The following is a 26,442-nucleotide window of genomic DNA, read 5'->3' as shown; positions in this document are numbered from 1 at the left end:
AATCCAAAAAGAAGTATAGCATTTGAATGTTTTCCATAAAATTTAAAACCACAGCATACTAATAACAATGTATAAATAACTCTTTAGGATGTATGTTAAAGACAGAGTCCAACATGTAGCTGTAGCGCCCCCTGGCTGTGGAGTTGTATTAACAGGGATTAGGGTGTACAGGCAGGACCAGCCCTAAGCAAGATTTGGTTGCATGTTTTCTGCAGTTCTACACATTTTGCAATGGGGCGGAGAGAAAATATTGCAGTTTTAAAGCAAGTTTTTTGTAGTTCTACACATTTTGTCATGGGGCGGAGATAAAAAATTTGAATTTTAAAACACATTTCATGCAATTCTACAAAATTTGCCATGACCTCACCACAACCTATTTTTGGGCTTAGTTGTGGTCAATTTGCTCTGTGCAAATTATTATAATTATGAATTATGTTCTGGCCCCCTGACCATCTGCTTGTTAGGGTGTACAGGGTCCAACATGTAGCTGTAGCGCCCCCTGGCTGTGGAGTTGTAGTAACAGCAGGAACTCTTCAGGCATGGCGTGCATGAAGTGACTTGGACCAACGTTGTCATAGTAATGATGTGGCAAAGTATTTTTGGATAGATCCAGAGGGAAGGGCCAGAAGCCATACAGATGAACCTGACAAAGAGAGATCTAGACTTAGAAACACATACAAACACATACGCACGCACACACAGACTTAATCTCTTATGGTAGTAAATCGTATCCTCTACGGCTTCTGTCTTCGCTGATGACTGTATAATCCGATGCGGGATGGATGCTGTCGTTGAGGCCGGTGCAGCCATGGTCATATGTCTTCTCTGTCACTTCGTCAGGTGACATTCAGTCCTTTTTTCCTGAGCCAACTGCACTCCTTGATGGCAGAGGCTGCACCAGGTGGAACGGTCCGCAGCAACAGTCCAGAGGGAGGCAGGGTTTATCCCACACTTATTTAGTGAAATCTTCAATTGGTCCTTTAGATGCCTTTTCTGACCACCTGCAGAATGACAGCCCAGTTGTAGCTGTCTGTACAGTTGCTGTGAGGGTGGCTTGTAGAGCTTCTGGGGTGTGTCACAAAAGCACAATCATCCACGTACTGAAGCTCAAGTACTCGTTCAGATTCCAGCTTTGTGGCAGGTCCTACTGGAGACCCAGTGCGGCTTTAGAAAGAACAGAAGCCCGGTGGACATTATCTTCCGTGCACGCCAACTTCAGGAAAAGTGCAGTGAACAGAAACACCTACTCATGGGCTTTGTCGACCTCTCCAAAGCCTTCGACACAGTACACCGTGAACTCCTTTGGAAGGCCCTCATGCAGCATGGCTGCCTTGGGAAATGTGTGAACATCCTGTGTCAGTTCCATGAGAGGATGATGGCCAGGATAACAGTTGGCGGTCAGGAGTCTGAACCCTTTGGGGTAGACACTAGTGTGAGGCTAGGGTGTGTGCTTGTGCCGGTCCTATTCAATGTTTTCCTCCTTTTCCTCCTGCACAAGGACATGGAAACTTCAGATTGGATGGGAACCTCTACTGAGGTAACACACACACACATACCTGTTCACAGATCTCCAGAGCAGTGCTGGCCAGCATCATACCAGTAGAGAGCCGTGGGGCTCGTTGCCCGCGGCGACGCCAGAACTTGTCCAGTTTAAGCAGGTAGTCTGGGTGAAAGAACACCACTTTCTGTTGGGTGCGGGCCTTACGGAGGGCGTGGTACACCTGGGACAGAATAAAGACTGATTAATGACATCATTACCATCTACCCTCCTCTCCCAGGATCCAAATGTTAGTTATCAATTTTGTTGTTCTTAAAAATGCTATTTATTGATGAAAAAAATAGGCCCGGCCCTTAACAGGTACATAGTGGGGCAAAAAAGTATTTAGTCAGCCACCAATTGTGCAAGTTCTCCCACTTAAAAAGATGAGAGAGGCCTGTAATTTTCATCATAGGTACACTTCAACTATGACAGACAAAATGAGAAGGAAAAAAAATCCAGAAAATCACATTGTAGGATTTTTAATGAATTTATTTGCAAATTATGGTGGAAAATAAGTATTTGGTCACCTACAAACAAGCAAGATTTCTGGCTCTCACAGACCTGTAACTTCTTCTTTAAGAGGCTCCTCTGTCCTCCACTCGTTACCTGTATTAATGGCACCTGTTTGAACTTGTTATCAGTATAAAAGACACCTGTCCACAACCTCAAACAGTCACTCTCCAAACTCCACTATGGCCAAGACCAAAGAGCTGTCAAAGGACACCAGAAACAAAATTGTAGACCTGCACCAGGCTGGGAAGACTGAATCTGCAATAGGTAAGCAGCTTGGTTTGAAGAAATCAACTGTGGGAGCAATTATTAGGAAATGGAAGACATACAAGACCACTGATAATCTCCCTCGATCTGGGGCTCCACGCAAGATCTCACCCCGTGGGGTCAAAATGATCACAAGAACGGTGAGCAAAAATCCCAGAACCACACGGGGGGACCTAGTGAATGACCTGCAGAGAGCTGGGACCAAAGTAACAAAGCCTACCATCAGTAACACACTACGCCGCCAGGGACTCAAATCCTGCAGTGCCAGAAGTGTCCCCCTGCTTAAGCCAGTACATGTCCAGGCCCGTCTGAAGTTTGCTAGAGAGCATTTGGATGATCCAGAAGAAGATTGGGAGAATGTCATATGGTCAGATGAAACCAAAATATAACGTTTTGGTAAAAACTCAACTCGTCGTGTTTGGAGGACAAAGAATGCTGAGTTGCATCCAAAGAACACCATACCTACTGTGACGCATGGGGGTGGAAACATCATGCTTTGGGGCTGTTTTTCTGCAAAGGGACCAGGACGATTGATCCATGTAAAGGAAACAATGAATGGGGCCATGTATCGTGAGATTTTGAGTGAAAACCTCCTTCCATCAGCAAGGGCATTGAAGATGAAACGTGGCTGGGTCTTTCAGCATGACAATGATCCCAAACACACCACCCGGGCAACGAAGGAGTGGCTTCGTAAGAAGCATTTCAAGGTCCTGGAGTGGCCTAGCCAGTCTCTAGATCGCAACCCCATAGAAAATCTTTGGAGGGAGTTGAAAGTCCGTGTTGCCCAGCAACAGCCCCAAAACATCACTGCTCTAGAGGAGATCTGCATGGAGGAATGGGCCAAAATACCAGTAACAGTGTGTGAAAACCTTGTGAACTTACAGAAAATGATTGAGCTCTGTCATTGCCAACGAAGGGTATATAACAAAGTATTGAGATAAACTTTTGTTATTGACCAAATACTTATTTTCCACCATAATTTGCAAATAAATTCATAAACAATCCTACAATGTGATTTTCTGGATTATTTTTTCTAATTTTGTCTGTCATAGTTGAAGTGTACCTATGATGAAAATGACAGGCCTCTCTCATCTTTTTAAGTGGGAGAACTTGCACAATTGGTGGCTGACTAAATACTTTTTTGCCCCACTGTAGCATTGGGTCCTGTCGGGCCGGAGCCAGGTAGCAGGGCTCTACCTCGTCTCATCTCATGGTAGCAGCTCACCTTGAAGCAGGGAGAGGTCCCAAAACCAAAAGAGAAGGCGTGGAGAAGCAGATGGGCGTGGCCATAGACTGACATGACTTCCACCAGGGGTCCAGGGTTCCGCTGGAGGTCAGAGTATCTGAGGACAAGCGAGGGGAGGCGTTAGGAGATTCTCAAAAGGGGTCAAATTATTGGCACCCCTGTGAGGATTATCCCTTGTGAGGATAACAACACTGAGCCTTAGAGAGGGTGCTAATTAATTGACCACAAAGGTTGATTTTGTGGTCAATTACAGCTGCACTGGGTAACTATGTGTGTACAGATGTTTTGTAGGGACAGCTCTAACAAGAATGGAGATTTTTTTTCTAGATTTGAACACAATTTCCAAGAAACGCCCACTCTCATGGTTAGTCGGCTGGGAATGACGTAGTATCAATATCCTGAACAGTCTAGGCTGTGGCAACTTTGAAACTGATAGTGGATGCAATAACAGCTCACAGATAAGATTGAAAAGAAGATAAATCTAGATGTCCTTGAGGATGTTTTTGGCCTTCCTGTGACATCGGGTGATGTAGGTGTCATGGAGGGCAGGTAGTTTTCCCCCGTTGATGTGTTGTGCAGACCGCACCACCCTCTGGAGAGCCTTGCGGTTGAGGGCAGTGCAGTTGCCGTACCAGGCTGTGATACAGCCCGACAGGATTCCCTCAATTGTGCATCTGTAAAAGTTTGTCAGGGTTTTGGGTGACAAGCCAAATTTCTTCAGCCTCCTGAGGTTGAAGAGGTGCTGTTGCACCTTCTTCACCACACTGTCTGTGTGAGTGGACCATTCAGTTTGTCTATGATGTGTACGCCGAGGAACTTAACTTTCCACTTTCTCCACTGCTGTCCCTTCGATGTGGATAGGGGGCTGCTCCCTCTGCTGTTTCCTGAAGTCCACGATCATCTCCTTTGTTTTGTTGACGTTGAGTGAGAGGTTGTTTTCCTGACACCACACTCCGAGTGCCCTCACCTCCTCCCTGTAGGCTGTCTTGTCGTTGTTGGTAATCAAGCCCACTACTGTTGTCATCTGCAAACTTGATGATTGAGTTGGAGGCGTGCATGGCCACACAGGCGTGGGTGAATAGGGAGTACAGGAGGGCTCTGATCACGCACCCTTGTGGGGCCCCAGTGTTGAGGGTCAGCGAAGTGGAGATGTTGTTTCCTACTTTCAATAACGGGGAGGCCCGTCAGAAAGTCCAGGACCCAATTGCACAGGGTGGGGTAGAGACACAGGGCTTCAAGCTTGAGAATACGCTTAGTTCAGTTAGCTTTGCCTTCTTGGGTACAGGAACAATGGTAGCCATCTTAAAACATGTGGTGACTACACACTTGTTAGGGAGCGATTTAATATGTCCGTAAACACCTCATCCAGCTGTCTGGGCCAGCAGCCTTGCGAGGGTTAACACGTTTAAATGTTTTACTGACGTCAGCCACGGAGAAGGAGGGGGGTGCAGTCCTTGTTAGCGGGCCGACGGTGGCACTGTATTATCCTCAAAGCGGGCAAAGAACGTGTTTAGTTTGTCTGGAAGCGTGACGTCGGTGTCCGTTACGTGGCTGGATTTCTTTTTGTAGTTTCCTGTAGACCGTGCCACATACAGATGAAGTCCGAAGTTTAAATGTATTTGGCTAAGGTGTATGTAACCTCAGTTTTTCACAATTCCTGACATTTATTCCTAGTAAAAGCTCCCTGTCTTAGGTCAGTTAGGATCACCACTGTATTTTAAGAATGTGAAATGTCAAAATAGTTATTTATTTCAGCTTTTATTTCTTTCATCACATTCCCAGTGGGTCAGAAGTTTACATACACTCAATTAGTATTTGGCAGCATTGCCTTTAAATTGTTTAACTTGGGCTAAACGTTTCAGGTAGCCTTCCACAAGCTTGGGGGAATTTCGGCCCATTTATCCTGACAGAGCTGGTGTAACTGAGTCAGGTTTGTAGGCATCCTTGCTCACACACACTCTTTTTCAGTTCTGCCCACAAATTTTCTATAGGATTGAGGTCAGGGCTTTGTCACAACTTTGGAAGTATGCTTGGCGTCATTGTCCATTTGGAAGACCCATTTGCGACCAAGCTTTAACTTCCTGATTGATGTCTTGAGATGTTGCTTCAATATATCCACATAATTTTCCTGCCTCGTGATGGCATCTATTTTGTGAAGTGCACCAGTCCCTCCTGCAACAAAGAACCCCCACAGCATGATGCTGCCACCCCCGTGCTTTATGGTTGGGATCTTCGGCTTGCAAGCATCCCCCTTTTTCCTCCAAACATAACGATGGTCATTATGGCCAAAGAGTTCTATTTTTGTTTCATCAGACCAGAGGACATTTCTCCCAAAATTACGATTTTTGTCCCCATGTGCAGTTGCAAACCGTAGTCTGGCTTTTTTATGGCGGTTTTGGAGCAGTGGCTTCTTCCTTGCTGAGCGGCCTTTCAGGTTGTCGATATAGGACTCGTTTTACTGTGGATATAGATACTTTTGTACCTGTTTCCTCCAGCATCTAAACAAATTATTTTGCTGTTGTTCTGGGATTGATTTGCACTTTTCGCACCAAAGTACGTTCATCTCTAGGAGACAGAACATGTCTCCTTCCTGAGCGGTATGACGGCTGCGTGGTCCCATGGTGTTTATACTTGCATACTGTTGTTTGTACAGATGAACGTGGTACCTTCAGGCTTTTGGAAATCGCTCCCAAGGATCAACCAGACTTGTGGAGGTCTACCATTTTTTTCTGAGGTCTTGGCTGATTTCTTTTGATTTTCCCACAATGTCATTCAAAGAGGCACTGAGTTTGAAGGTAGGCCTTGAAATACATCCACAGATACACCTCCAATTGACTCAAATGATGTCAATTAGCCTATCAGAAGCTTCTAAAGCCATTACTTTATGTTCTGGAATGTTCCAAGCTGTTTAAAGGCACAGTCAACTTAGTATATGTCAACTTCTGACCCACTGGAATTGTGATTAAGTGAAATAATCTGTCTGTAAACAATTGTTGAAAAAATTACTTGTGTCATGCACAAAGTAGATGTCCTAACAGACTTGGAAAAACTATAGTTTGTTAACAAGAAATTTGTGGAGTGGTTGAAAAATTCGTTTTAATGACTCCAACCTAAGTGTATGTAATCTTCCGACTTCAACTGTACGTCTCGTGTCTGAGCCGTTGAATTGCGACTCCACCTTGTCCCTGTACTGGAATTTTGTTTGATTGCCTTGCGGAAGAAATAACTACACTGTTTATATTCAGACATATTCCCAGACATCTTTCCATGGTTAAATGTGGTGGATCACGCTTTCAGTTTGGCGTGAATGCCGCCATCCATCCATCCATCCATCCATCCTTCCATCCATCCATGGTTTCTGGTTAGGGTAGGTTTTAATAGTCACAGTGGGTACAACATCTCCAATGCACTTCTTTATAAACACACTCAGAGTACGCATATTGGTCGATGTTGTTCTCAGAGGCTGACCGGAACATATTCCAGTCTTCGTGATCAAAACAATCTTGAAGTGTGGCTTCCGATTGGTTGGACCAGCGTTGAATGGTTCTCGTCACTGGTACATTCTATTTGAGCTTCTGCCTATAAGACGGAAGGAGCAAGATGGCATCGTGGTCGAATTTGCCGAAGAGAGGGCGGGGGAGGACTTCATTCAAGTTAGAGTAGCAGTGGTCAAGGGTATTGCGCATGCGCGTAGCGCAATCAACACGCTGGTTGAATTTAGGTAGCCTTGTTCTCAAATTTGCTTTGTTAAAATCCCCAGCTACAATAAATGCAGTCTCAGGATGTATGATTTCCAGTTTGCATATGTGAAGTTCCCTGATGGCCGTCTTGGTGTCTGATTGAGGGGGAATGTACACAGCTGGGACTATAACTGACAAGAATTCTCTTGGTAGGTAAAATGGCCGGCATTTGATTGGGTGAGCAGAAGGACTTGAGTTCCTGTGTGTTGTTATGATTACACCATGAGTCGTTAATCATAAAGGATACACCCCCACCATTCCTCTTCCCAGAGAGGTGTTTATCTCTGTCGGCGCGATGCATGGAGAAGTCCGGTTCTGAGAACACATCCTGAGAGAGCCATGTTTCCATGAAACAGAGAATGTTACGATCTCTGTCACTCTGGAAGACAACCCTTGCTCGAATTTCGTCTACCTTGTTGTCAAGAGACTGGACATTGGTTAGTAGTATACTCGGGAGCAGTGGGCGATGTGCACGACCACGGAGCCTGGCCAGGTGGCCGCTTCATCCGTCCCATCTGCGGTGTCGTTGTTTTGGGTTGACTGCTGGAATTAGATCCATTGTTCTTGATGGTGGTCCGAACAGAGGATCTGCTTCGGGAAAGTCGTATTCCTAGTCTTAATGTTGGTAGGTTGACATTTCTCTTATATCCAATAGTTTTTCCCGGCTGTATATAATAAGACTTAAGATTACCTGGGGTAACAATGTAAGAAATAATACATTTAAAAAAAAAGTTTTTTAAGAACTCGAAGCGAGGCGACCATCTCTGTTGTCGCCATCTTCTTTCCCTGACATATTTAAAACCATTATCATAGCCTTGACCACAGCAATCTTCTGTCAATACCATGCCCTTCCGATGCACTCAAAATAATTTCCGAAATGTCACTGCCTGTCTTTCTAGCAAAGTCTTTCAATTCAAGAAAACGTAAAATTATTTCCCATTCACCTGTTCCCTGAACTTTATCTTTGTATACATATCTCACCAATATTACTTTTCTCTCAGTATGGGAAATGTCTGGAGTTGCATCACATATAACCAAGTAATAGATTACATCTTCTCTTTCATAAAGTATTGTTTTCAAAACCCTTTGACCACATATTCCTATGAACTCGTTTTGTCTCTCAGGGCTGAGGTAATGAGTCAGTCGTGCTCCTTTCTTTTTGTCCCTGACTGTCTGTAAGTGCTCACGTTATAGCAGGTCATAATTTGACAACAGCTCAAGTAAGCCTAGGTATTGTCCATTATGCACGTCCTCAAGATTGAGTGATTTCCCCCAGAATGGCAGATTCCTAGATGCTAAGTACAGTGTCACATCCAACATCCTTTCTAGAAGTGCTCTGTTTTATACCTTTCTGACTGGATTTGTTTCTGCAGCTGACTGTCTATACCTGTAGCTGTAGTTACGGTATGCTGCAGATCTTTCCATTTCCAGTAACAGTTCTTGTGAGACACACCATCCTCATGCTCTGGTAGTTTGTCATACTGTACATTCTCCGCCATTTCACTGATGATATCGTGTAGCCATCCTTACTATTCAGAGAACTGGGTGATGGTTTACTTTACTCATGAGAAAAAAGAACACATGGAATCCAATATAATGCCTTTACACTCTTACTATAAATAAGCCAGTCTCTCTGCACCTTTTCTCTTCCGTTTTCTGACTCGCTGCACTGTAAATAGTTGGGGAATGGCTTGCCTTCTGAGTCTGGGGGTATGATTTTATACAGTTCTGTCTCCTCACCACACCTGTTGGCTGGTCTGAACAATAGCTTCTCTTTCATGGTCTTGTACTTTCTCTGGCCACAGTGCTAGATCATCTAAAACCTCATCTTCCTCACTTCGAATCTGTCCATATTCTTCCTTTCCCGTATTACTTGCTTGTTCAATCTCTTCTGTCAGTCCTTCACTGGCACTGCTGCTACGCGTTAACTCCTCTTCTTCCTCCCTGCATCGGTCTGTCTGACAGCTTTCTGCTGAGATTCTGCCTACCTGGGGCTCTCTAGGCACTAGGAAGTGAGTAAACAAAGGGAATTTTAGGTTTAATGTTACCATAATAAAACAAAATCTACTACTGAAAGAAAAAACTTTTTAAATTGTAAACATATCAAATAGAATACGTATTTAAGTGTGTTTAAGTCATCATGTGCCTGACTTTACAATTTAAAAATGGTCTAGTTATGCTGCTACAAATCAACTGCCTCACCTCCAAGGTCCGCTGTTTCAACTTCATGTAGTAGACACACGTTGGGATCTTTGTCGACAGCAGCAGCAGTAGTTGTAGTAGTAGTAGCTACAGTATGGATAGGTAGGCTCACTTACATGTTAGGTTTTCATTTTAGTCTAGCTAGCTACCATATATCATCATAAAATACCTGAACTATTTCCCTTGCGCAAAAACAGCTGTCTTTCCCGAGCTCACTGGAACTAAGGGCATAGCAAGGACTGTTGATACAATACCGCAAGTGACAGCTTCAGTCTGGGACCCAGTTGATTATATCAAATCAATGTTGCACTTCACTTGCTATAGCTCATGTAATGACAGATAGAAAGCGAGGTAGACCAGTGGAGTAGAATGCGATTGAGAATGATATTTTCGACTGTTATTTGTCAGTTTTAGACCTAGCTATCTATTTTACTTCGTCTGTAGGCCTATACTTCCATCAACTATCTCTGAGTTCCATGAGCTCATTTCTTTAGCCGACAATGGATCACGGTCCATCAATATGTCCATATGGTAGAGGATGGACACTGAATTGTCATATGAAAATCATAACTGGCACCAGATTGGTAGAAATGGTAGGATAAATTGTAAGCTTCCCCAAACTTGAAACTCACGCTGGTCTTTACTTTAACACCCTTTTAAAAAATGGAACATAAGGCCCGTGAAAAAAAACATGCTCCCTTATGGAAATCAAATGTCCTTCCAACTGATTTGTTCTGGCGAGAGCTCTGGTGTGTGTGTGTGTGTGTGTGTGTGTGTGTGTGTGTGTGTGTGTGACTCAGATGTTTTTATTCAGCTATCGAGGATCAATATAGAAATTCAGTCTAGTTTGTCCTGTTTGTCAAAACCCGATCCTAAATAACACAAGATACTGCGGACTCACTGATACAAAGCCTCAGAAATAAAAGATCTGGCCACGGCTCAGGAGCCACTCCCAATATTTTATCTACTGTATATTACAGTAGTGGCTGCTGGGAGGAGGATGACTCACAATAATGGCTGGAACGGAGAGGATGGAATGGCATCAAACACATGGAAACCATGTGTTTGCTGTATTTGATACCATTCCGCTCCAGCCATTACCACGAGCCCATCCTCCCCAATTAAGGCGCCCCCAACTTACAGTACCAGTATTGTAATATCGTAAGCTTCTCAGCGGCAGGCGGATCTCATTCTACAATCTTGAGCTGACTTTAATCGTGAATCTTGTTCTTGGGACAGCTCTGCAGAGTGGTCACTAGCTTGCACAGCCACAAAGTTATAAAATCTTATTTAAACCTAACCATACTGCTAATCATAAATTAAGACCAAGAAGGTACATTTTTAACAATATAGCCAATTTTGACATTGCAGCTGGCCTAAGGGGAAATTGCTCAGTTCTGCTTCCAGGACAAGACTCATGACAATAAAACGCCAACCTGCATTTGAATCTGTAGAATGACTACATTACCCTTAGTGCTCATTGATTGGAAATTCTAAATTACCAGGGCAATTATGTATCACAATAGTAATTATATTTCTAATTATATTTGTGTGTGTGTGTATGTGTGTATATATATACAGTTGAAGTCGGAAGTCTGTTAGGACATCGACTTTGTTCATGACACAAGTCATTTTTTCAACAATTGTTTACAGACAGATTATTTCACTAAATCACAATTCCAGTGGGTCAGACGTTTACATATACTAAGTTGACTGTGCCTTTAAACAGCTTGGAACATTCCAGAAAATTAAGTAAGGGCTTTAGAAGCTTCTGATAGGCTAATTGACATCATTTGAGTCAATTGGAGGTGTATATGTGGATGTATTTCAAGGTCTACCTTCAAACTCAGTGCCTCTCTGCTTGACATCGTGGGAAAATCAAAAGAAATCAGCCAAGACCTCAGAAAAAAATGGTAGACCTCCACAAGTCTGGTTGATCCTTGGGAGCGATTTCCAAAAGCCTGAAGGTACCACGTTCATCTGTACAAACAATAGTATGCAAGAATAAACACCATGGGACCACGCAGCCGTCATACCGCTCAGGAAGGACACATGTTCTGTCTCCTAGAGATGAACGTACTTTGGTGCAAATCAATCCTAGACAGCAAAATAACTTGTGAAGATGCTGGAGGAAACAGGTACAAAAGTATCTATATCCACAGTAAAACGAGTCCTATATCGACAACCTGAAAGGCCGCTCAGCAAGGAAGAAGCTACTGCTCCAAAACCGGCATAAAAAGGCCAGACTGGGCCTCCCGGGTGGGGCAGTGGTCTAGGGCACTGCATCGCAGCGCTAGCTGTGCCACCAGAGATTCTGAGTTCGCGCCCAGGCTCTGTTGCAGCCGGCCGCGCCCGGGAGGTCCGTGGGGCGACGCATAATTGGCCTAGCGTCGTCCGGGTTAGGGAGGGTTTGGCCGGTAGGGATATCCTTGTCCCATCTCGCACCAGCGACTCCTGTGGCGGGCCGGGCGCAGTGCGCGCTAACCAAGGTCGCCAGGTGCACGGTGTTTGCTCCGACACATTGGTGCGGCTGGCTTCCGGGTTGGATGCGCGCTGTGTTAAGAAGCAGTGCAGCTTGGTTGGGTTGTGTTTCGGAGGACGCATGGCTTTCGACCTTCGTCTCTCCCGAGCGATGAGACAAGATAGTAATTACTAACAATTGGATACCACGAAATTGGGGAGGAAAAGGGGATAAAATTAAATGTAAAAAATATATAAAAATTAATAATATATATATTTTTTAAAGCCAGACTACGGTTTGTAACTGCACATGGGGACAAAGATCGTACTTTTAGGAGAAATGTTCTCTGGCCTGATGAAACAGAAATAGAACTGTTTGGCCATAATGACCATTGTTATGTTGTTTGGAGGAAAAAGGGGGAGGCTTCCAAGCCGAAGAACCTCATCCCAACCGTGAAGCACGGGGGTGGCAGCATCATGTTGTGGGGGTGCTTTGTTGCAGGAGGGACTGGTGCGCTTCACAAAATAGATGGCATGACGAGGAAGGAAAATGATGTGGATATATTGAAGCAACATCAATCAGGAAGTTAAAGCTTGGTCGCAAATGGGTCTTCCAAATGGACAATGACCCCAAGCATACTTCCAAAGATGTGGCAAAATGGCTTAAGGACAGCTAAAAGTCAAGGTATTGGAGTGGCCATCACAAAGCCCTGACCTATAGAAAATTTGGAGGCAGAACTGAAAAAGCATGTGCGAGCAAGGAGGCCTACAAACCTGACTCAGTTACACCAGCTCTGTCAGGAGGAATGGGCCAAAATTCACCCAACTTATTGTGGGAAGCTTGTGGAAGGCTACCCAAAACATTTGACCCAAGTTAAACAATTTAAAGGCAATGCTACCAAATACTAATTGAGTGTATGTAAACTTCTGACCCATTGGGAATGTGACAAAATAAAAGCTGAAATAAATCACTCAACAATTATTCTGACATTTCACATTCTTAAAATAAAGTGATGATCCTAACTGACCTAAGACAGGGATGTTTTACTAGGATTATATGTCAGGAATTGTGAAAAACTGATTTGAAATGTATTTCGCTAAGTTATGTAAACTTCCGACTTCAACTGTATATATACATATGTGTGTGTATGTTTATATATATGCACGCACATACATACACACCAATGTATCCACTCATTATTTATTTAACATTTGTTTAACTAGGCAAGTCAGTTAAGAACAAATTCTTATTTACAATGAGGGCCTACCCCGGCCAAACCCTAACGATGCTGGGAAAATTGTGCGCAGGCCTATGGGACTCCCAATCACAATATAGCCTGAAATCGAACCAGGGTCTGTAGTGACACACACGAGGGAATGTATAAATAATTTGATAAATTAATTAAAACCATACAGGAAGGAAATCCAAAAAGAAGTATAGCATTTGAATGTTTTCCATAAAATTTAAAACCACAGCATACTAATAACAATGTATAAATAACTCTTTAGGATGTATGTTAAAGACAGAGTCCAACATGTAGCTGTAGCGCCCCCTGGCTGTGGAGTTGTATTAACAGGGATTAGGGTGTACAGGCAGGACCAGCCCTAAGCAAGATTTGGTTGCATGTTTTCTGCAGTTCTACACATTTTGCAATGGGGCGGAGAGAAAATATTGCAGTTTTAAAGCAAGTTTTTTGTAGTTCTACACATTTTGTCATGGGGCGGAGATAAAAAATTTGAATTTTAAAACACATTTCATGCAATTCTACAAAATTTGCCATGACCTCACCACAACCTATTTTTGGGCTTAGTTGTGGTCAATTTGCTCTGTGCAAATTATTATAATTATGAATTATGTTCTGGCCCCCTGACCATCTGCTTGTTAGGGTGTACAGGGTCCAACATGTAGCTGTAGCGCCCCCTGGCTGTGGAGTTGTAGTAACAGCAGGAACTCTTCAGGCATGGCGTGCATGAAGTGACTTGGACCAACGTTGTCATAGTAATGATGTGGCAAAGTATTTTTGGATAGATCCAGAGGGAAGGGCCAGAAGCCATACAGATGAACCTGACAAAGAGAGATCTAGACTTAGAAACACATACAAACACATACGCACGCACACACAGACTTAATCTCTTATGGTAGTAAATCGTATCCTCTACGGCTTCTGTCTTCGCTGATGACTGTATAATCCGATGCGGGATGGATGCTGTCGTTGAGGCCGGTGCAGCCATGGTCATATGTCTTCTCTGTCACTTCGTCAGGTGACATTCAGTCCTTTTTTCCTGAGCCAACTGCACTCCTTGATGGCAGAGGCTGCACCAGGTGGAACGGTCCGCAGCAACAGTCCAGAGGGAGGCAGGGTTTATCCCACACTTATTTAGTGAAATCTTCAATTGGTCCTTTAGATGCCTTTTCTGACCACCTGCAGAATGACAGCCCAGTTGTAGCTGTCTGTACAGTTGCTGTGAGGGTGGCTTGTAGAGCTTCTGGGGTGTGTCACAAAAGCACAATCATCCACGTACTGAAGCTCAAGTACTCGTTCAGATTCCAGCTTTGTGGCAGGTCCTACTGGAGACCCAGTGCGGCTTTAGAAAGAACAGAAGCCCGGTGGACATTATCTTCCGTGCACGCCAACTTCAGGAAAAGTGCAGTGAACAGAAACACCTACTCATGGGCTTTGTCGACCTCTCCAAAGCCTTCGACACAGTACACCGTGAACTCCTTTGGAAGGCCCTCATGCAGCATGGCTGCCTTGGGAAATGTGTGAACATCCTGTGTCAGTTCCATGAGAGGATGATGGCCAGGATAACAGTTGGCGGTCAGGAGTCTGAACCCTTTGGGGTAGACACTAGTGTGAGGCTAGGGTGTGTGCTTGTGCCGGTCCTATTCAATGTTTTCCTCCTTTTCCTCCTGCACAAGGACATGGAAACTTCAGATTGGATGGGAACCTCTACTGAGGTAACACACACACACATACCTGTTCACAGATCTCCAGAGCAGTGCTGGCCAGCATCATACCAGTAGAGAGCCGTGGGGCTCGTTGCCCGCGGCGACGCCAGAACTTGTCCAGTTTAAGCAGGTAGTCTGGGTGAAAGAACACCACTTTCTGTTGGGTGCGGGCCTTACGGAGGGCGTGGTACACCTGGGACAGAATAAAGACTGATTAATGACATCATTACCATCTACCCTCCTCTCCCAGGATCCAAATGTTAGTTATCAATTTTGTTGTTCTTAAAAATGCTATTTATTGATGAAAAAAATAGGCCCGGCCCTTAACAGGTACATAGTGGGGCAAAAAAGTATTTAGTCAGCCACCAATTGTGCAAGTTCTCCCACTTAAAAAGATGAGAGAGGCCTGTAATTTTCATCATAGGTACACTTCAACTATGACAGACAAAATGAGAAGGAAAAAAAATCCAGAAAATCACATTGTAGGATTTTTAATGAATTTATTTGCAAATTATGGTGGAAAATAAGTATTTGGTCACCTACAAACAAGCAAGATTTCTGGCTCTCACAGACCTGTAACTTCTTCTTTAAGAGGCTCCTCTGTCCTCCACTCGTTACCTGTATTAATGGCACCTGTTTGAACTTGTTATCAGTATAAAAGACACCTGTCCACAACCTCAAACAGTCACTCTCCAAACTCCACTATGGCCAAGACCAAAGAGCTGTCAAAGGACACCAGAAACAAAATTGTAGACCTGCACCAGGCTGGGAAGACTGAATCTGCAATAGGTAAGCAGCTTGGTTTGAAGAAATCAACTGTGGGAGCAATTATTAGGAAATGGAAGACATACAAGACCACTGATAATCTCCCTCGATCTGGGGCTCCACGCAAGATCTCACCCCGTGGGGTCAAAATGATCACAAGAACGGTGAGCAAAAATCCCAGAACCACACGGGGGGACCTAGTGAATGACCTGCAGAGAGCTGGGACCAAAGTAACAAAGCCTACCATCAGTAACACACTACGCCGCCAGGGACTCAAATCCTGCAGTGCCAGAAGTGTCCCCCTGCTTAAGCCAGTACATGTCCAGGCCCGTCTGAAGTTTGCTAGAGAGCATTTGGATGATCCAGAAGAAGATTGGGAGAATGTCATATGGTCAGATGAAACCAAAATATAACTTTTTGGTAAAAACTCAACTCGTCGTGTTTGGAGGACAAAGAATGCTGAGTTGCATCCAAAGAACACCATACCTACTGTGACGCATGGGGGTGGAAACATCATGCTTTGGGGCTGTTTTTCTGCAAAGGGACCAGGACGATTGATCCATGTAAAGGAAACAATGAATGGGGCCATGTATCGTGAGATTTTGAGTGAAAACCTCCTTCCATCAGCAAGGGCATTGAAGATGAAACGTGGCTGGGTCTTTCAGCATGACAATGATCCCAAACACACCACCCGGGCAACGAAGGAGTGGCTTCGTAAGAAGCATTTCAAGGTCCTGGAGTGGCCTAGCCAGTCTCCAGATCGCAACCCCATAGAAAATCTTTGGAGGGAGTTGAAAGTCCGTGTTGCCCAGCAACAGCCCCAAAACATCACTGCTCTAGAGGAGATCTGCATGGAGGAATGGGCCAAAATACCAGTAACAGTGTGTGAAAACCTTGTGAACTTACAGAAAATGATTGAGCTCTGTCATTGCCAACGAAGGGTATATAACAAAGTATTGAGAAACTTTTGTTATTGACCAAATACTTATTTTCCACCATAATTTGCAAATAAATTCATAAACAATCCTACAATGTGATTTTCTGGATTATTTTTTCTAATTTTGTCTGTCATAGTTGAAGTGTACCTATGATGAAAATGACAGGCCTCTCTCATCTTTTTAAGTGGGAGAACTTGCACAATTGGTGGCTGACTAAATACTTTTTTGCCCCACTGTAGCATTGGGTCCTGTCGGGCCGGAGCCAGGTAGCAGGGCTCTACCTCGTCTCATCTCATGGTAGCAGCTCACCTTGAAGCAGGGAGAGGTCCCAAAACCAAAAGAGAAGGCGTGGAGAAGCAGATGGGCGTGGCCATAGACTGACATGACTTCCACCAGGGGTCCAGGGTTCCGCTGGAGGTCAGAGTATCTGAGGACAAGCGAGGGGAGGCGTTAGGAGATTCTCAAAAGGGGTCAAATTATTGGCACCCCTGTGAGGATTATCCCTTGTGAGGATAACAACACTGAGCCTTAGAGAGGGTGCTAATTAATTGACCACAAAGGTTGATTTTGTGGTCAATTACAGCTGCACTGGGTAACTATGTGTGTACAGATGTTTTGTAGGGACAGCTCTAACAAGAATGGAGATTTTTTTTCTAGATTTGAACACAATTTCCAAGAAACGCCCACTCTCATGGTTAGTCGGCTGGGAATGACGTAGTATCAATATCCTGAACAGTCTAGGCTGTGGCAACTTTGAAACTGATAGTGGATGCAATAACAGCTCACAGATAAGATTGAAAAGAAGATAAATCTATTCCATGTTCCAATGTCTTCAGAACAGGTAAAACATCTATACACTGGGTATAATTCTTTGATTTTACATTGAAATAAAAGTATTCATGCCGTTTGCCAGAAAGGTAGCAATGTTAGTTATTGTCTTGTAATAACGTTGTAACGACCATTAATTTCTCTGCCTGGTACAAGATTAGATTGCTATCCAAGCTAGCTAACTTTGTAGCTACATTAACTATCACACTCTGATGTCCTCACTACAGAAGGCAGCACAGTAAATCAACTCCTAAAGAAAGGCTTTAACGACACGGTGAACTGTTCTATCATTTACAGTCCAGCAGTACTACCAAAGACATCTCCAAGTTCACAGAATGCTATATACCCAATCCAAAGACTCATGCACCTTACAACATACAATTGCTGCCATTTCACAACTGCACTACTCTATTTATTACAAAGTACAGTGCCTTGGGGAAGTATCCAGGCCCCGTGATTTTTTCCACATTTTGTTAGGTTACAGCCTTATTCTAAAATTGATTAAATAAATAAATAATTAATCTCAGCAATCTACACACAATACTGCACAATGACAAAGCGAAAACAGGTTTAGACATTTTTTGTTCATTTATTAAAGATAAAAAAACAGCAATAGCTTATTTACCTAAGTATTCAGACCCTTTGCTATGAGACTCGAAATTGAGCTCAGGTGCATCCTGTTTCCATTGATCATCCTTGAGATGTTTCTACAACTTGATTGGACATGATTTTGAAAAGCACACACCTGTCTATATAAAAAGGTCCCACAGTTGACAGTGCATGTCAGAGCAAAAACCAAGCAATGAGGTCGAAGGAATTGTCCTTAGACCGCCGAGACAGGATTGTGTCGAGGCACAGATCTGTGGAAGGGTTCACAAAACATTTCTGCAGCAGTGGCCTCCATCATTCTTAAATGGAAGTTTTGAACCACCAAGACTCTTCCTAGAGCTGGCCGTCCGGCCAAACTGAGAAATCAGGGGAGAAGGGCCTTGATCAGGGAGGTGACTAGGAACGCAATGGTCACTCTGACAGAGCTCTAGAGTTCCTCTGTGGAGATGGGAGAACCTTCCAGAAGGACAACCATCTCTGCAGCACTCCACCAATCAGGCTTTTATGGTAGAGTGGCCAGACAGAAGCAACTCCTCAGTAAAAGGGACATGACAGCCTGCTTGGAGTTTGCCAAAAGGCACCTAAAGACTCTCAGACCATGAGAAACAAGATTCTCTGGTCTGATGAAACCAAAATTGAACTCTTTGGCCTAAATGCCAAGTGTCACGTCTGGAGGAAACCTGGCACCATCCCTACGGTGAAGCATGGTGGTGGCAGCATCAGCTGTGGGGATGTTTTTCAGCTGCAGGGACTGGGAGACTAGTCAGGATCGAGGGAAAGATGAACGGAGCAAAGTACAGAGATCCTTGATGACAATCTGCTCCAGAGTGCTCAAAACCTGAGACTCAGGCGAAGGTTCACCTTCCAAACTATAAAAATAAAGAGAGTCGCACACTCCATATATATAAACTCCCAGTCATTTATTGGGTAAATCACCAACGTTCCGGCATCACTGTGCCTTCTTCAGAGGGAACGTTCACTTTCCAACAGGACAACGACTCTAAGCACGCAGGTAAGACAACGCAGAAGTGGCTTCAGGACAAGTCTCGGAATGTCCTTAATTGGCCCAGCCAGAGCCCGGACTTGAACCCGATCGAACATCTCTGGAGAGACCTGAAATTAGCTGTACAGCGACCCTCCCTATCCAACCTGACAGAGCTTGAGAGGATCTGCAGAAAATAAAAATGGGGGAAACTCCCCAAATACAGGCGTGCCAAGCTTGTAGCATCATAAACAAGAAGACTCAAGGCTGTAATTGCTCCCTAAGGTGCTTCAACAAAGTACTGAGTAAAGGGTCTGAATACTTATGCAAATGTTATTTTTATTTTTTTTGCACATTTGGAGAAAAAAAATCTAACATTTTTTTTTTTTTGCTTTGTCATTGATAAAAAAGCTATCCATTGTAGAATAAGGCAATAACGTAACAAAATGCGGAAAAAGTAAAGGGGTCTGAATGCTTTCCGAATGCACTATATATAGTGTGGCTGAGGTTCTTGATGATCTTCTCAGCCTTCCTGTGACACTGGGTGCTGTAGGTGTCCTGGAGGGCAGGCAGTGTGCCCCGGTGATGTGTTGGGCATACCTCACCACCCTCTGGAGAGCCCTGCGGTTGCGGACGGTACAGTTGCCGTACTAGGTGGTGATACTGGATGTTCTCAATGATGCATCTGTAAAAGTTTGTGAGGGTCTTAGGGGTCAAGCCACATTTCTTAAGCCTCCTGAAGAAGCGCTGTTGCACCTGCTTCACCACACTGTCTGTGTGGTGGACCATTTCTGATTGTCAGTGATGTGTACGCTGAGGAACTTGAAGCTTTTCAACTTCTACTACTATTGCAAACAAGATGCATGTTTTGTAATATTTTTTATTCTGTACAGAATTATTTATTTTCACTCTGTAATTTAGGTTAGTATTGTGAAGTAACTACAATGTTGCTCCATCCTCACTTTTATCCCATCCCAGCCATTAAACTCTGTAACTGTTTTAAGACACAATTGAACACATGAGTGGTTTCCTTGCTCTCCGGAAACTGAGTTAGGAAGGGGGCCTCCCGAGTGGTGTCGCGGTCTAAGGCACTGCATCGCAGTGCTGAGGTGCCACTACAGCCTCGGGTTCGATCAGAAATCTGGCGGGAAAATCCAAACCAACAGTGAATTAGAATATAGCGGTTTTCAGGCAGTCTGGAGGCGCAATATTATTACTGTTGAATCGTATTGGATGACCACTAGAGACTTAGAGATTTTAAACAGAAACGAAATAAAAAAAGTTACATAGCAGTTTTATTAATCATTTCTTTGTGGATTTTGATTAGTGCTTGGGGTTATTGTCTTGCTGGAAGATCCACTTGTGGCCAAGTGTCAGCCTCCTGGCAGAGGCAACTAGGTCTTTGGCTAAAATGTCCTGGTACTTGGAAAAGTTCATGATGCTGTTGACCTTAAGGGCCCCAGGGGCCTCCCAAGTGGCGCAGTGGTCTACAGACCTGGGTTCAATCCCAGGCTGTGTCGCAGCTGGCCGTGACCGGGAGACCCATGAGGTGGCGCACAATTGGCCCAGCGTCGTCTGGGTTAAGGGAGGGTTTGGCCGGCCGGCCGGGATGTCCTTGTCCCATCACACTCTAGCGACTTTGGTTGCCAGCTGTACGGTGTTTCCTCCAACAGATTGGTGCGTCTGGCTTCCGAGTTAAGCAAGCAGTGTGTCAAGAAGCAGTGCGGCTTGGCAGGAGTCGTGTTTTGGAAGACGCATGGCTCTCGACCTTCGCCTCTCCCGAGTCCGTACGGGAGTTGCAGTGATGGGACAAGACTGTAACTACCAATTGGGGGAAAAGGAGGTAAAAAGTACACAAGGAAAAAAAAAAGGGCCCCAGGACCAGTGGAAGCAAAATATCCCCATAACATCAAAGATCCACTACCATATTTTACTGTAGGTATGAGCTACTTTTCAACACCCACCCATATTTTTATGTCTTCTGACCATATTGCCGCCTGGAGTTTTTATAAAACGGCATTTGCTCTAGGATTGAAACCGGTGCTTCCGTCAGATGACATGAAAATAGAGCTCTTTGTCTGTACCTGATCATATGTATTGATAGAGTATATACCTTTTATTGATCTGGGAAGGGTTGGCTGTTATGAGGTCCGTCTTCACTCCCACGTCATAACTCTTGTTGATAGGAGCCAGGTTAAATCTGTCAACAAAAACAATAATCACAACATTAGAAACAACTGACAACAACATTCACAGAAGATTACATCAACATTCACACCACATTACATCAACAAAACAAATAACTGTATACCCCTACCTACATGTACATATTACCTCAACTAACCTGTACCCTCGTACAATGACTCGGTACCCCCTGTATATTGACTGGTTATTGTTATTTTAATGTTACTTTATATATAGTATTTATTGTATACTTTTTTAGCTAATATTTTGTTAAATAAATGTTTTTTAAACTCTACATTGTTGATTAAGGGCTTGTAAGTAAGCATTTCACGGTAAGGTCCTACACCTGTTGCATTCGGCGCATGTGACAAATTCAATTTGATTTCATTTGATTTGAATAAGAGCGTCATATACAAACTAGTGATGGACTAGAGGTGCCGGTTTCGACAGGATAAAACAACATTCACAGAATATACACAAGATTATAAACAACAACAGTCACACATCACATCAAAGTTGAACACTACACAACAGAACTACATTGCTATAGATTACTACCAATAATGGATTGATTGATTGATTGATTGATAGATAATGTTGTTGCTGATACCTGATGACATAGTCAGCATTGTCTATTTCCGCTCCACAGCTGCTGTTCTGCAGGATTCCTCCACTTCCCACCACGGCACAACGACTCAACGAACCTTTACTCCAGGGTACGGTCTACACACACACACGTTTTGTTATTCTATCCTCAAGGGGGACATAACATTTATTTCCATGAAATATCCTATTTTCCCTAACCACTAACCCCTTACCCTAAACACTTACCACTAATCCAAACCCTAACCACTCACCCAAACCCTAAATCCGAACCACTCACCCCTTACCCTAAACCTAACCCTAAACCTTAAAATAGCCTTTGTCCTTCTGGGGACGTGGGAAATGTCCCCACGAGGGACAATTTTCCTGGTTTTAGGTCCCCACAAGGATAGAAGAGCTAACCCATTCAAACACCTGAGGCAGCATGTCCCATAGTGCTTGGTCCACCTTTCTCTTCCTCCACTTCTCTGCATCGTAAGTCAGACTCTGGTTCTGATTGGTGTTCTGTCTGGTCACCATCAGGCTATCAGAAGCGTTACAACATGACCACAACTCTGTCCTGGGAGGGAAGGACAGTAAGTTTGTTGGAGACGATCACAAGACGGAGCAAGGTGTGTGTGAAAACTGTATCAGTGGCAGCTGGTGGGAGGAGCTATAGGGGGACGGGCTCATTGTAATGGCTGGAATGGAATAATTGGAACGGCGTCAAACGTGGTTTCCATGTGTTTGATACAGTTCCATTTATTCCATTCCAGCCATTACAATGAGCCTGTCCTCCTATAGCTCCTCCCACCAGGCTCCACTGGTGTGTCTCACCTGTGTAGTTCTCTGTGTGTGAGGTTGAGTCTCCAGGGACAGTTCATTAGCCCTCTCACCTCCTGAGAGAACAGGGCAATGTCCACTCTGACACACACACACACACAAACAAACATGCCAGCTCACTCCAATTCCAATGCAATATTCAACGTTCGTCCAGGTCCCTACCACGTCGGGAGATGCCGTCAATACCGGCCACTAGAGGCAGCGGTGAGCACTTACTATCAAGTAGTCTTGCGTCATTGGCTCTGAGAATCGTGGGTTTAATCCCAGTGGTAGGCATTAATTTGTATTTTTTTTACCCTATCCCAAACCTTAACCCTTACCTTAACTATTCAGAATTAATACCTAAACTTAACCTTCAAGTTGTTTCTGTTTTAACCCTCTCCCAAACCTTAACCCTTAAAACCATTTCCTGCAGTCAAATGACCAAATCGCCCTCAACGTTTTCATAATTTCATAGTTAAATTACATTTATTCATTTAAAGCCGCAAATCAAGTGTTTCTATGTGACACGGTTTTGCTATATTTCAGTCTTCTGTGATGTATATAAAGTGTAATATTGGGATGTAAACTCAAAATTGAATACATTTCAACTCTATACCATGTGTGAGGTGTATACTTTGTTTCAAAGTAGATTTGTTTAAGACTACCAAGAAACACTATGTGACACTGATTTAGCCCATCCTAGTAAAACGGTTACTTAACCAATCGGAATTAATTCCTAAACTTAACCGTCAAATTATGACGTTTAGACAAACGTAGAAAACTGAATTCAAACCGTGTCAAACCGTGAGGTCTTGTTACACACACACAATGTAAATTGACATATAGATGGTGAACTTGTTGGATCAGGATGGATTAACTTGTTGATCTGATCAGACTTTCCGACTTTCCAGTAAAGAACATCTTACATAGAATCTCTCACTCAGACCCCAGGAAGATTTAGCAAACACCATGATGTTAGCTAATGGGGAATAAAAAAAAAGGTATAATCAAATAATCAAAACTCCACTTACTTTTTCATAGTAGTCATGGTCACCAGTTTCTCTCGCAGTCTTCTGCACTGCAACCTCTTCTGGACAGAGTTCAAGAACCCATCTCTGCAACACACACATGCATGCAAAAACACACATTTATCATTTAGGTCACTTCTCCGATAAGGCTATCACAGAAAGGCTTTATGACTAGATAAGGTTTTAAACTAGTCTATAAGGTTTAATATGAAAAGACAATTACACAGTACTCCAGTACTCTGGCTCCGGGTAAGAGAGTGGGGTGTACAAGACTCCAATGGACATTCAACCATTTATTTTAACAGCAAAAAACATCCCAGCCCAGAGGGCAAAACACAGATGATAACTTAGAATGTATGGGTACGTTTTTTCATCAAGAACGCATTGGAAGAGTCCTCTGATGGTGGCCAAACAAAATAATGGCTGCAGTCCAAACTCAAAGTGGACAGCCCTAGGCCCTGAACCCTCAGCCCTTGAATGACGTTTTACATCGTCACATCCGAGTATACCTTAAAATGTCCCTTGCCCAAGTGAGGGAGAGTGATAATCGGAGAGGCAACGTCCTTGGTGAAAATCTTGAAGTTGAGCTTAAACCTATTAAATGTACCTAGAAAGCTAACATAACTAGCTAGCACTCCTGTCAGGTAGCTACCAAGCTAGTTTTATAGTTTGGTCATTTATTCCAATACATTTCAGAATTCCCCCCAAAATGTTTATGGATCTAGCTATGTTTTATAGGCCCCTCACTACAAGACTAAGCCAATTTTCCAAAGCTAAAATCAATGTCATCTATCTATAAAAGAAAATAGCAAGCTAGCGTCATAATTTTGTCTGACATGCCGAAAATGCAGCAGCGGCTGCGTTTCAAACACGTAAAAGACACACACTTACCCTCGCCTTATGCCCTTGGGGGAATCCCCGTGGCCATCTTTGCCGTAGGTCCAAACAATTAGCCAAGCAAGGGAAGTTAGCAACGTAAGCCCCTCAGCCCTCGTTTGTGATCAAGTGTGCGAGTGTACAATTCTGTTCACTCCGGGGCCTAAAACGGCCCATAATTCAATTGCCGATGATTATACATCCGCTAAGAAAAGTCTGCCAAAACTTTTAATCATTATGGAGTCAACATAAAAGTGTAAGAAAAATGTAAATAAGTTAAATTGTGCTACTAATGCACGATGGCACAAACACTACGCTATGAGACTTGAACATGAGCTCAGGTGTATCCTGTTTCCATCGATCATCCTTGAGATGTTTCTACAACTTGATTGGATTCCACCTGTGGTAAATTCAATTGATTGAACATGATTTGGAAAGGCACACGCCTGTCTATATAAAGGTCCCACAGTTGACAGTGCATGTCAGAGCAAAAACCAAGCAATGAGGTCGAAGGAATTGTCCTTAGAGCTCCGAGACAGGATTGTTTTGAGGCACAGATCAATTGAAGGGTACCAAAAAATGTCTGCAGCATTGAAGGTCCCCAAGAACACAGTGGCCTCCATCCTTCTTAAATGGAAGAAGTTTGGAACCACCAAGACCCTTCCTAGAGCTGAACACCCTGCCAAACTGAGCAATCAGGGGAGAAGGGCCTTGGTCAGAGAGGTGACCACGAACCCGATGGTCACTCTGACAGCTCTAGAGTTCCTCTGTGGAGATGGGAGAACCTTCCAGAAGGACATCCATCTCTGCAGCACTCCACCAATCAGGCCTTTATGGTAGAGTGGCCAGACGGAAGCCACTCCGCATGAAAAGGCACAACAGCCCGCTTGGAGTTTTCCAAAAGGCAACTAAAGGACTCTCAGACCATGAGAAACAAAATTCTCGGTCTGATGAAACCAAAATTGAACTCTTTGAACTGAATGTCAAGTGTCACATCTGGAGGAAACCTGGAACCATCCCTACTGTGAAGCATGGTGGTGGCAGCATCATGCTGTAGGGATGTTTTTCAGAGGCATGGACTGGGAGACTAGTCATGATCGAGGCAAAGATGAACAGAGCAAAGTACAGAGAAATCCTTGATGAAAACCTGCCCCAGAGTGCTCAGGACCTCAAACTGGGTTCCACTTCCAACAGGACAACAACCCTAAGCACACAGCCAAGACAATGCAGGAGTGGCTTCAGGACAAGTCTCTGAATGTTCTTGAGTGGCCCAGCCAGAGCCTGTACTTGAACCCAATATAACATCTCTGGAGAGACTTAAATAGCTGTGCAGCAACACTCCCCATCCAACCTGACAGAGCTTGAGAGGAATGGGAGAAACTCCCCAAAATACAGGTGTACCAAGCTTCTAGTGTCATACCCAAGAAGACTGGAGGCTGTAATCGCTGCTAAAGGTGCTTCAACAAAGTACTGGGTAAAGGGTTTGAATAGTTATGTAAATGTCATATTTCAGTTTAACAATTTGCAAAAAGCTCTAAAAACATGTTTTGTGTAGACTGATGATAAAACACAACCGTGGGTTGAATGAGTGACAGATTTCCGGACAAGGGCGGTACATTTAAAAATTCATTAATTCCTTCCTCACCCTGCAAGTGTCAACTCATCATAAGTGTCCACTTAATCTGGGGGCTGAGGGTGTGTCTTTTATGTGTTTGGAATGCAGCGGGTGTCGAGTTTGACACGTGACTACAGTTTGCATTGAATTGTGGGTCATATCGACCCCACAAGTGAACAAAGTTCTTCACTCGCTCCCTCAAGCTAAATCGAGGGCCGAGCGGGCAACATTTATGAATAAAACTGCATCCGGTTTTGACAGGGATTCCCCCGAGCAATTAAAAAAAAAAAAAAAA

At 43.8% G+C, this 26,442-nt stretch overlaps 2 protein-coding genes across 2 annotated transcripts; both read right to left on the bottom strand.

The window, feature by feature from the left end:
- Nucleotides 1-460: 460 nt before the first annotated feature.
- Nucleotides 461-3,671, bottom strand: LOC129819470 (alpha-2,8-sialyltransferase 8F-like; the record flags this gene model as incomplete). The annotated part of the gene is made up of 5 exons (XM_055875778.1): nt 461-643; nt 999-1,164; nt 1,248-1,330; nt 1,557-1,721; nt 3,543-3,671. Coding segments are annotated over 5 exons (726 nt in total), but the record flags the coding sequence as incomplete, so codon positions are not given.
- A 9,561-nt stretch (nt 3,672-13,232) lies between these two features.
- Nucleotides 13,233-26,208, bottom strand: LOC129819826 (alpha-2,8-sialyltransferase 8F-like). Its single transcript, XM_055876444.1, has 7 exons — nt 22,641-26,208; nt 22,239-22,383; nt 21,832-21,944; nt 21,151-21,237; nt 16,928-17,045; nt 14,944-15,108; nt 13,233-14,030 (listed from the first exon to the last, which is right to left on the bottom strand). Exons 1-7 carry the CDS (start codon nt 22,754-22,756, stop codon nt 13,848-13,850), a joined length of 927 nt encoding a protein of 308 aa, XP_055732419.1. The 5' UTR covers nt 22,757-26,208; the 3' UTR covers nt 13,233-13,847.
- Nucleotides 26,209-26,442: the final 234 nt, after the last annotated feature.

This window comes from Salvelinus fontinalis, chromosome 22, assembly GCF_029448725.1.
Source record: "Salvelinus fontinalis isolate EN_2023a chromosome 22, ASM2944872v1, whole genome shotgun sequence".
Taxonomy (NCBI): domain Eukaryota; kingdom Metazoa; phylum Chordata; class Actinopteri; order Salmoniformes; family Salmonidae; genus Salvelinus; species Salvelinus fontinalis.
This window is presented reverse-complemented; position numbering and strand designations above follow the sequence as displayed.

What these genes read in the sequence shown, in the direction of transcription:
- LOC129819826 (XM_055876444.1), bottom strand. Translation starts at nt 22,756, where the DNA reads ATGTTTGTTTGTGTGTGTGTGTGTGTCAGAGTGGACATTGCCCTGTTC. An exon ending in TATGGGACATGCTGCCTCAG is followed by an intron (nt 21,945 to 22,238) that starts GTGTTTGAATGG and finishes GTGTGTGTGTAG; the next exon opens with ACCGTACCCTGGAGTAAAGG. An exon ending in GGACCTCTCCCTGCTTCAAG is followed by an intron (nt 15,109 to 16,927) that starts GTGAGCTGCTAC and finishes ATTCTGTCCCAG; the next exon opens with GTGTACCACGCCCTCCGTAA.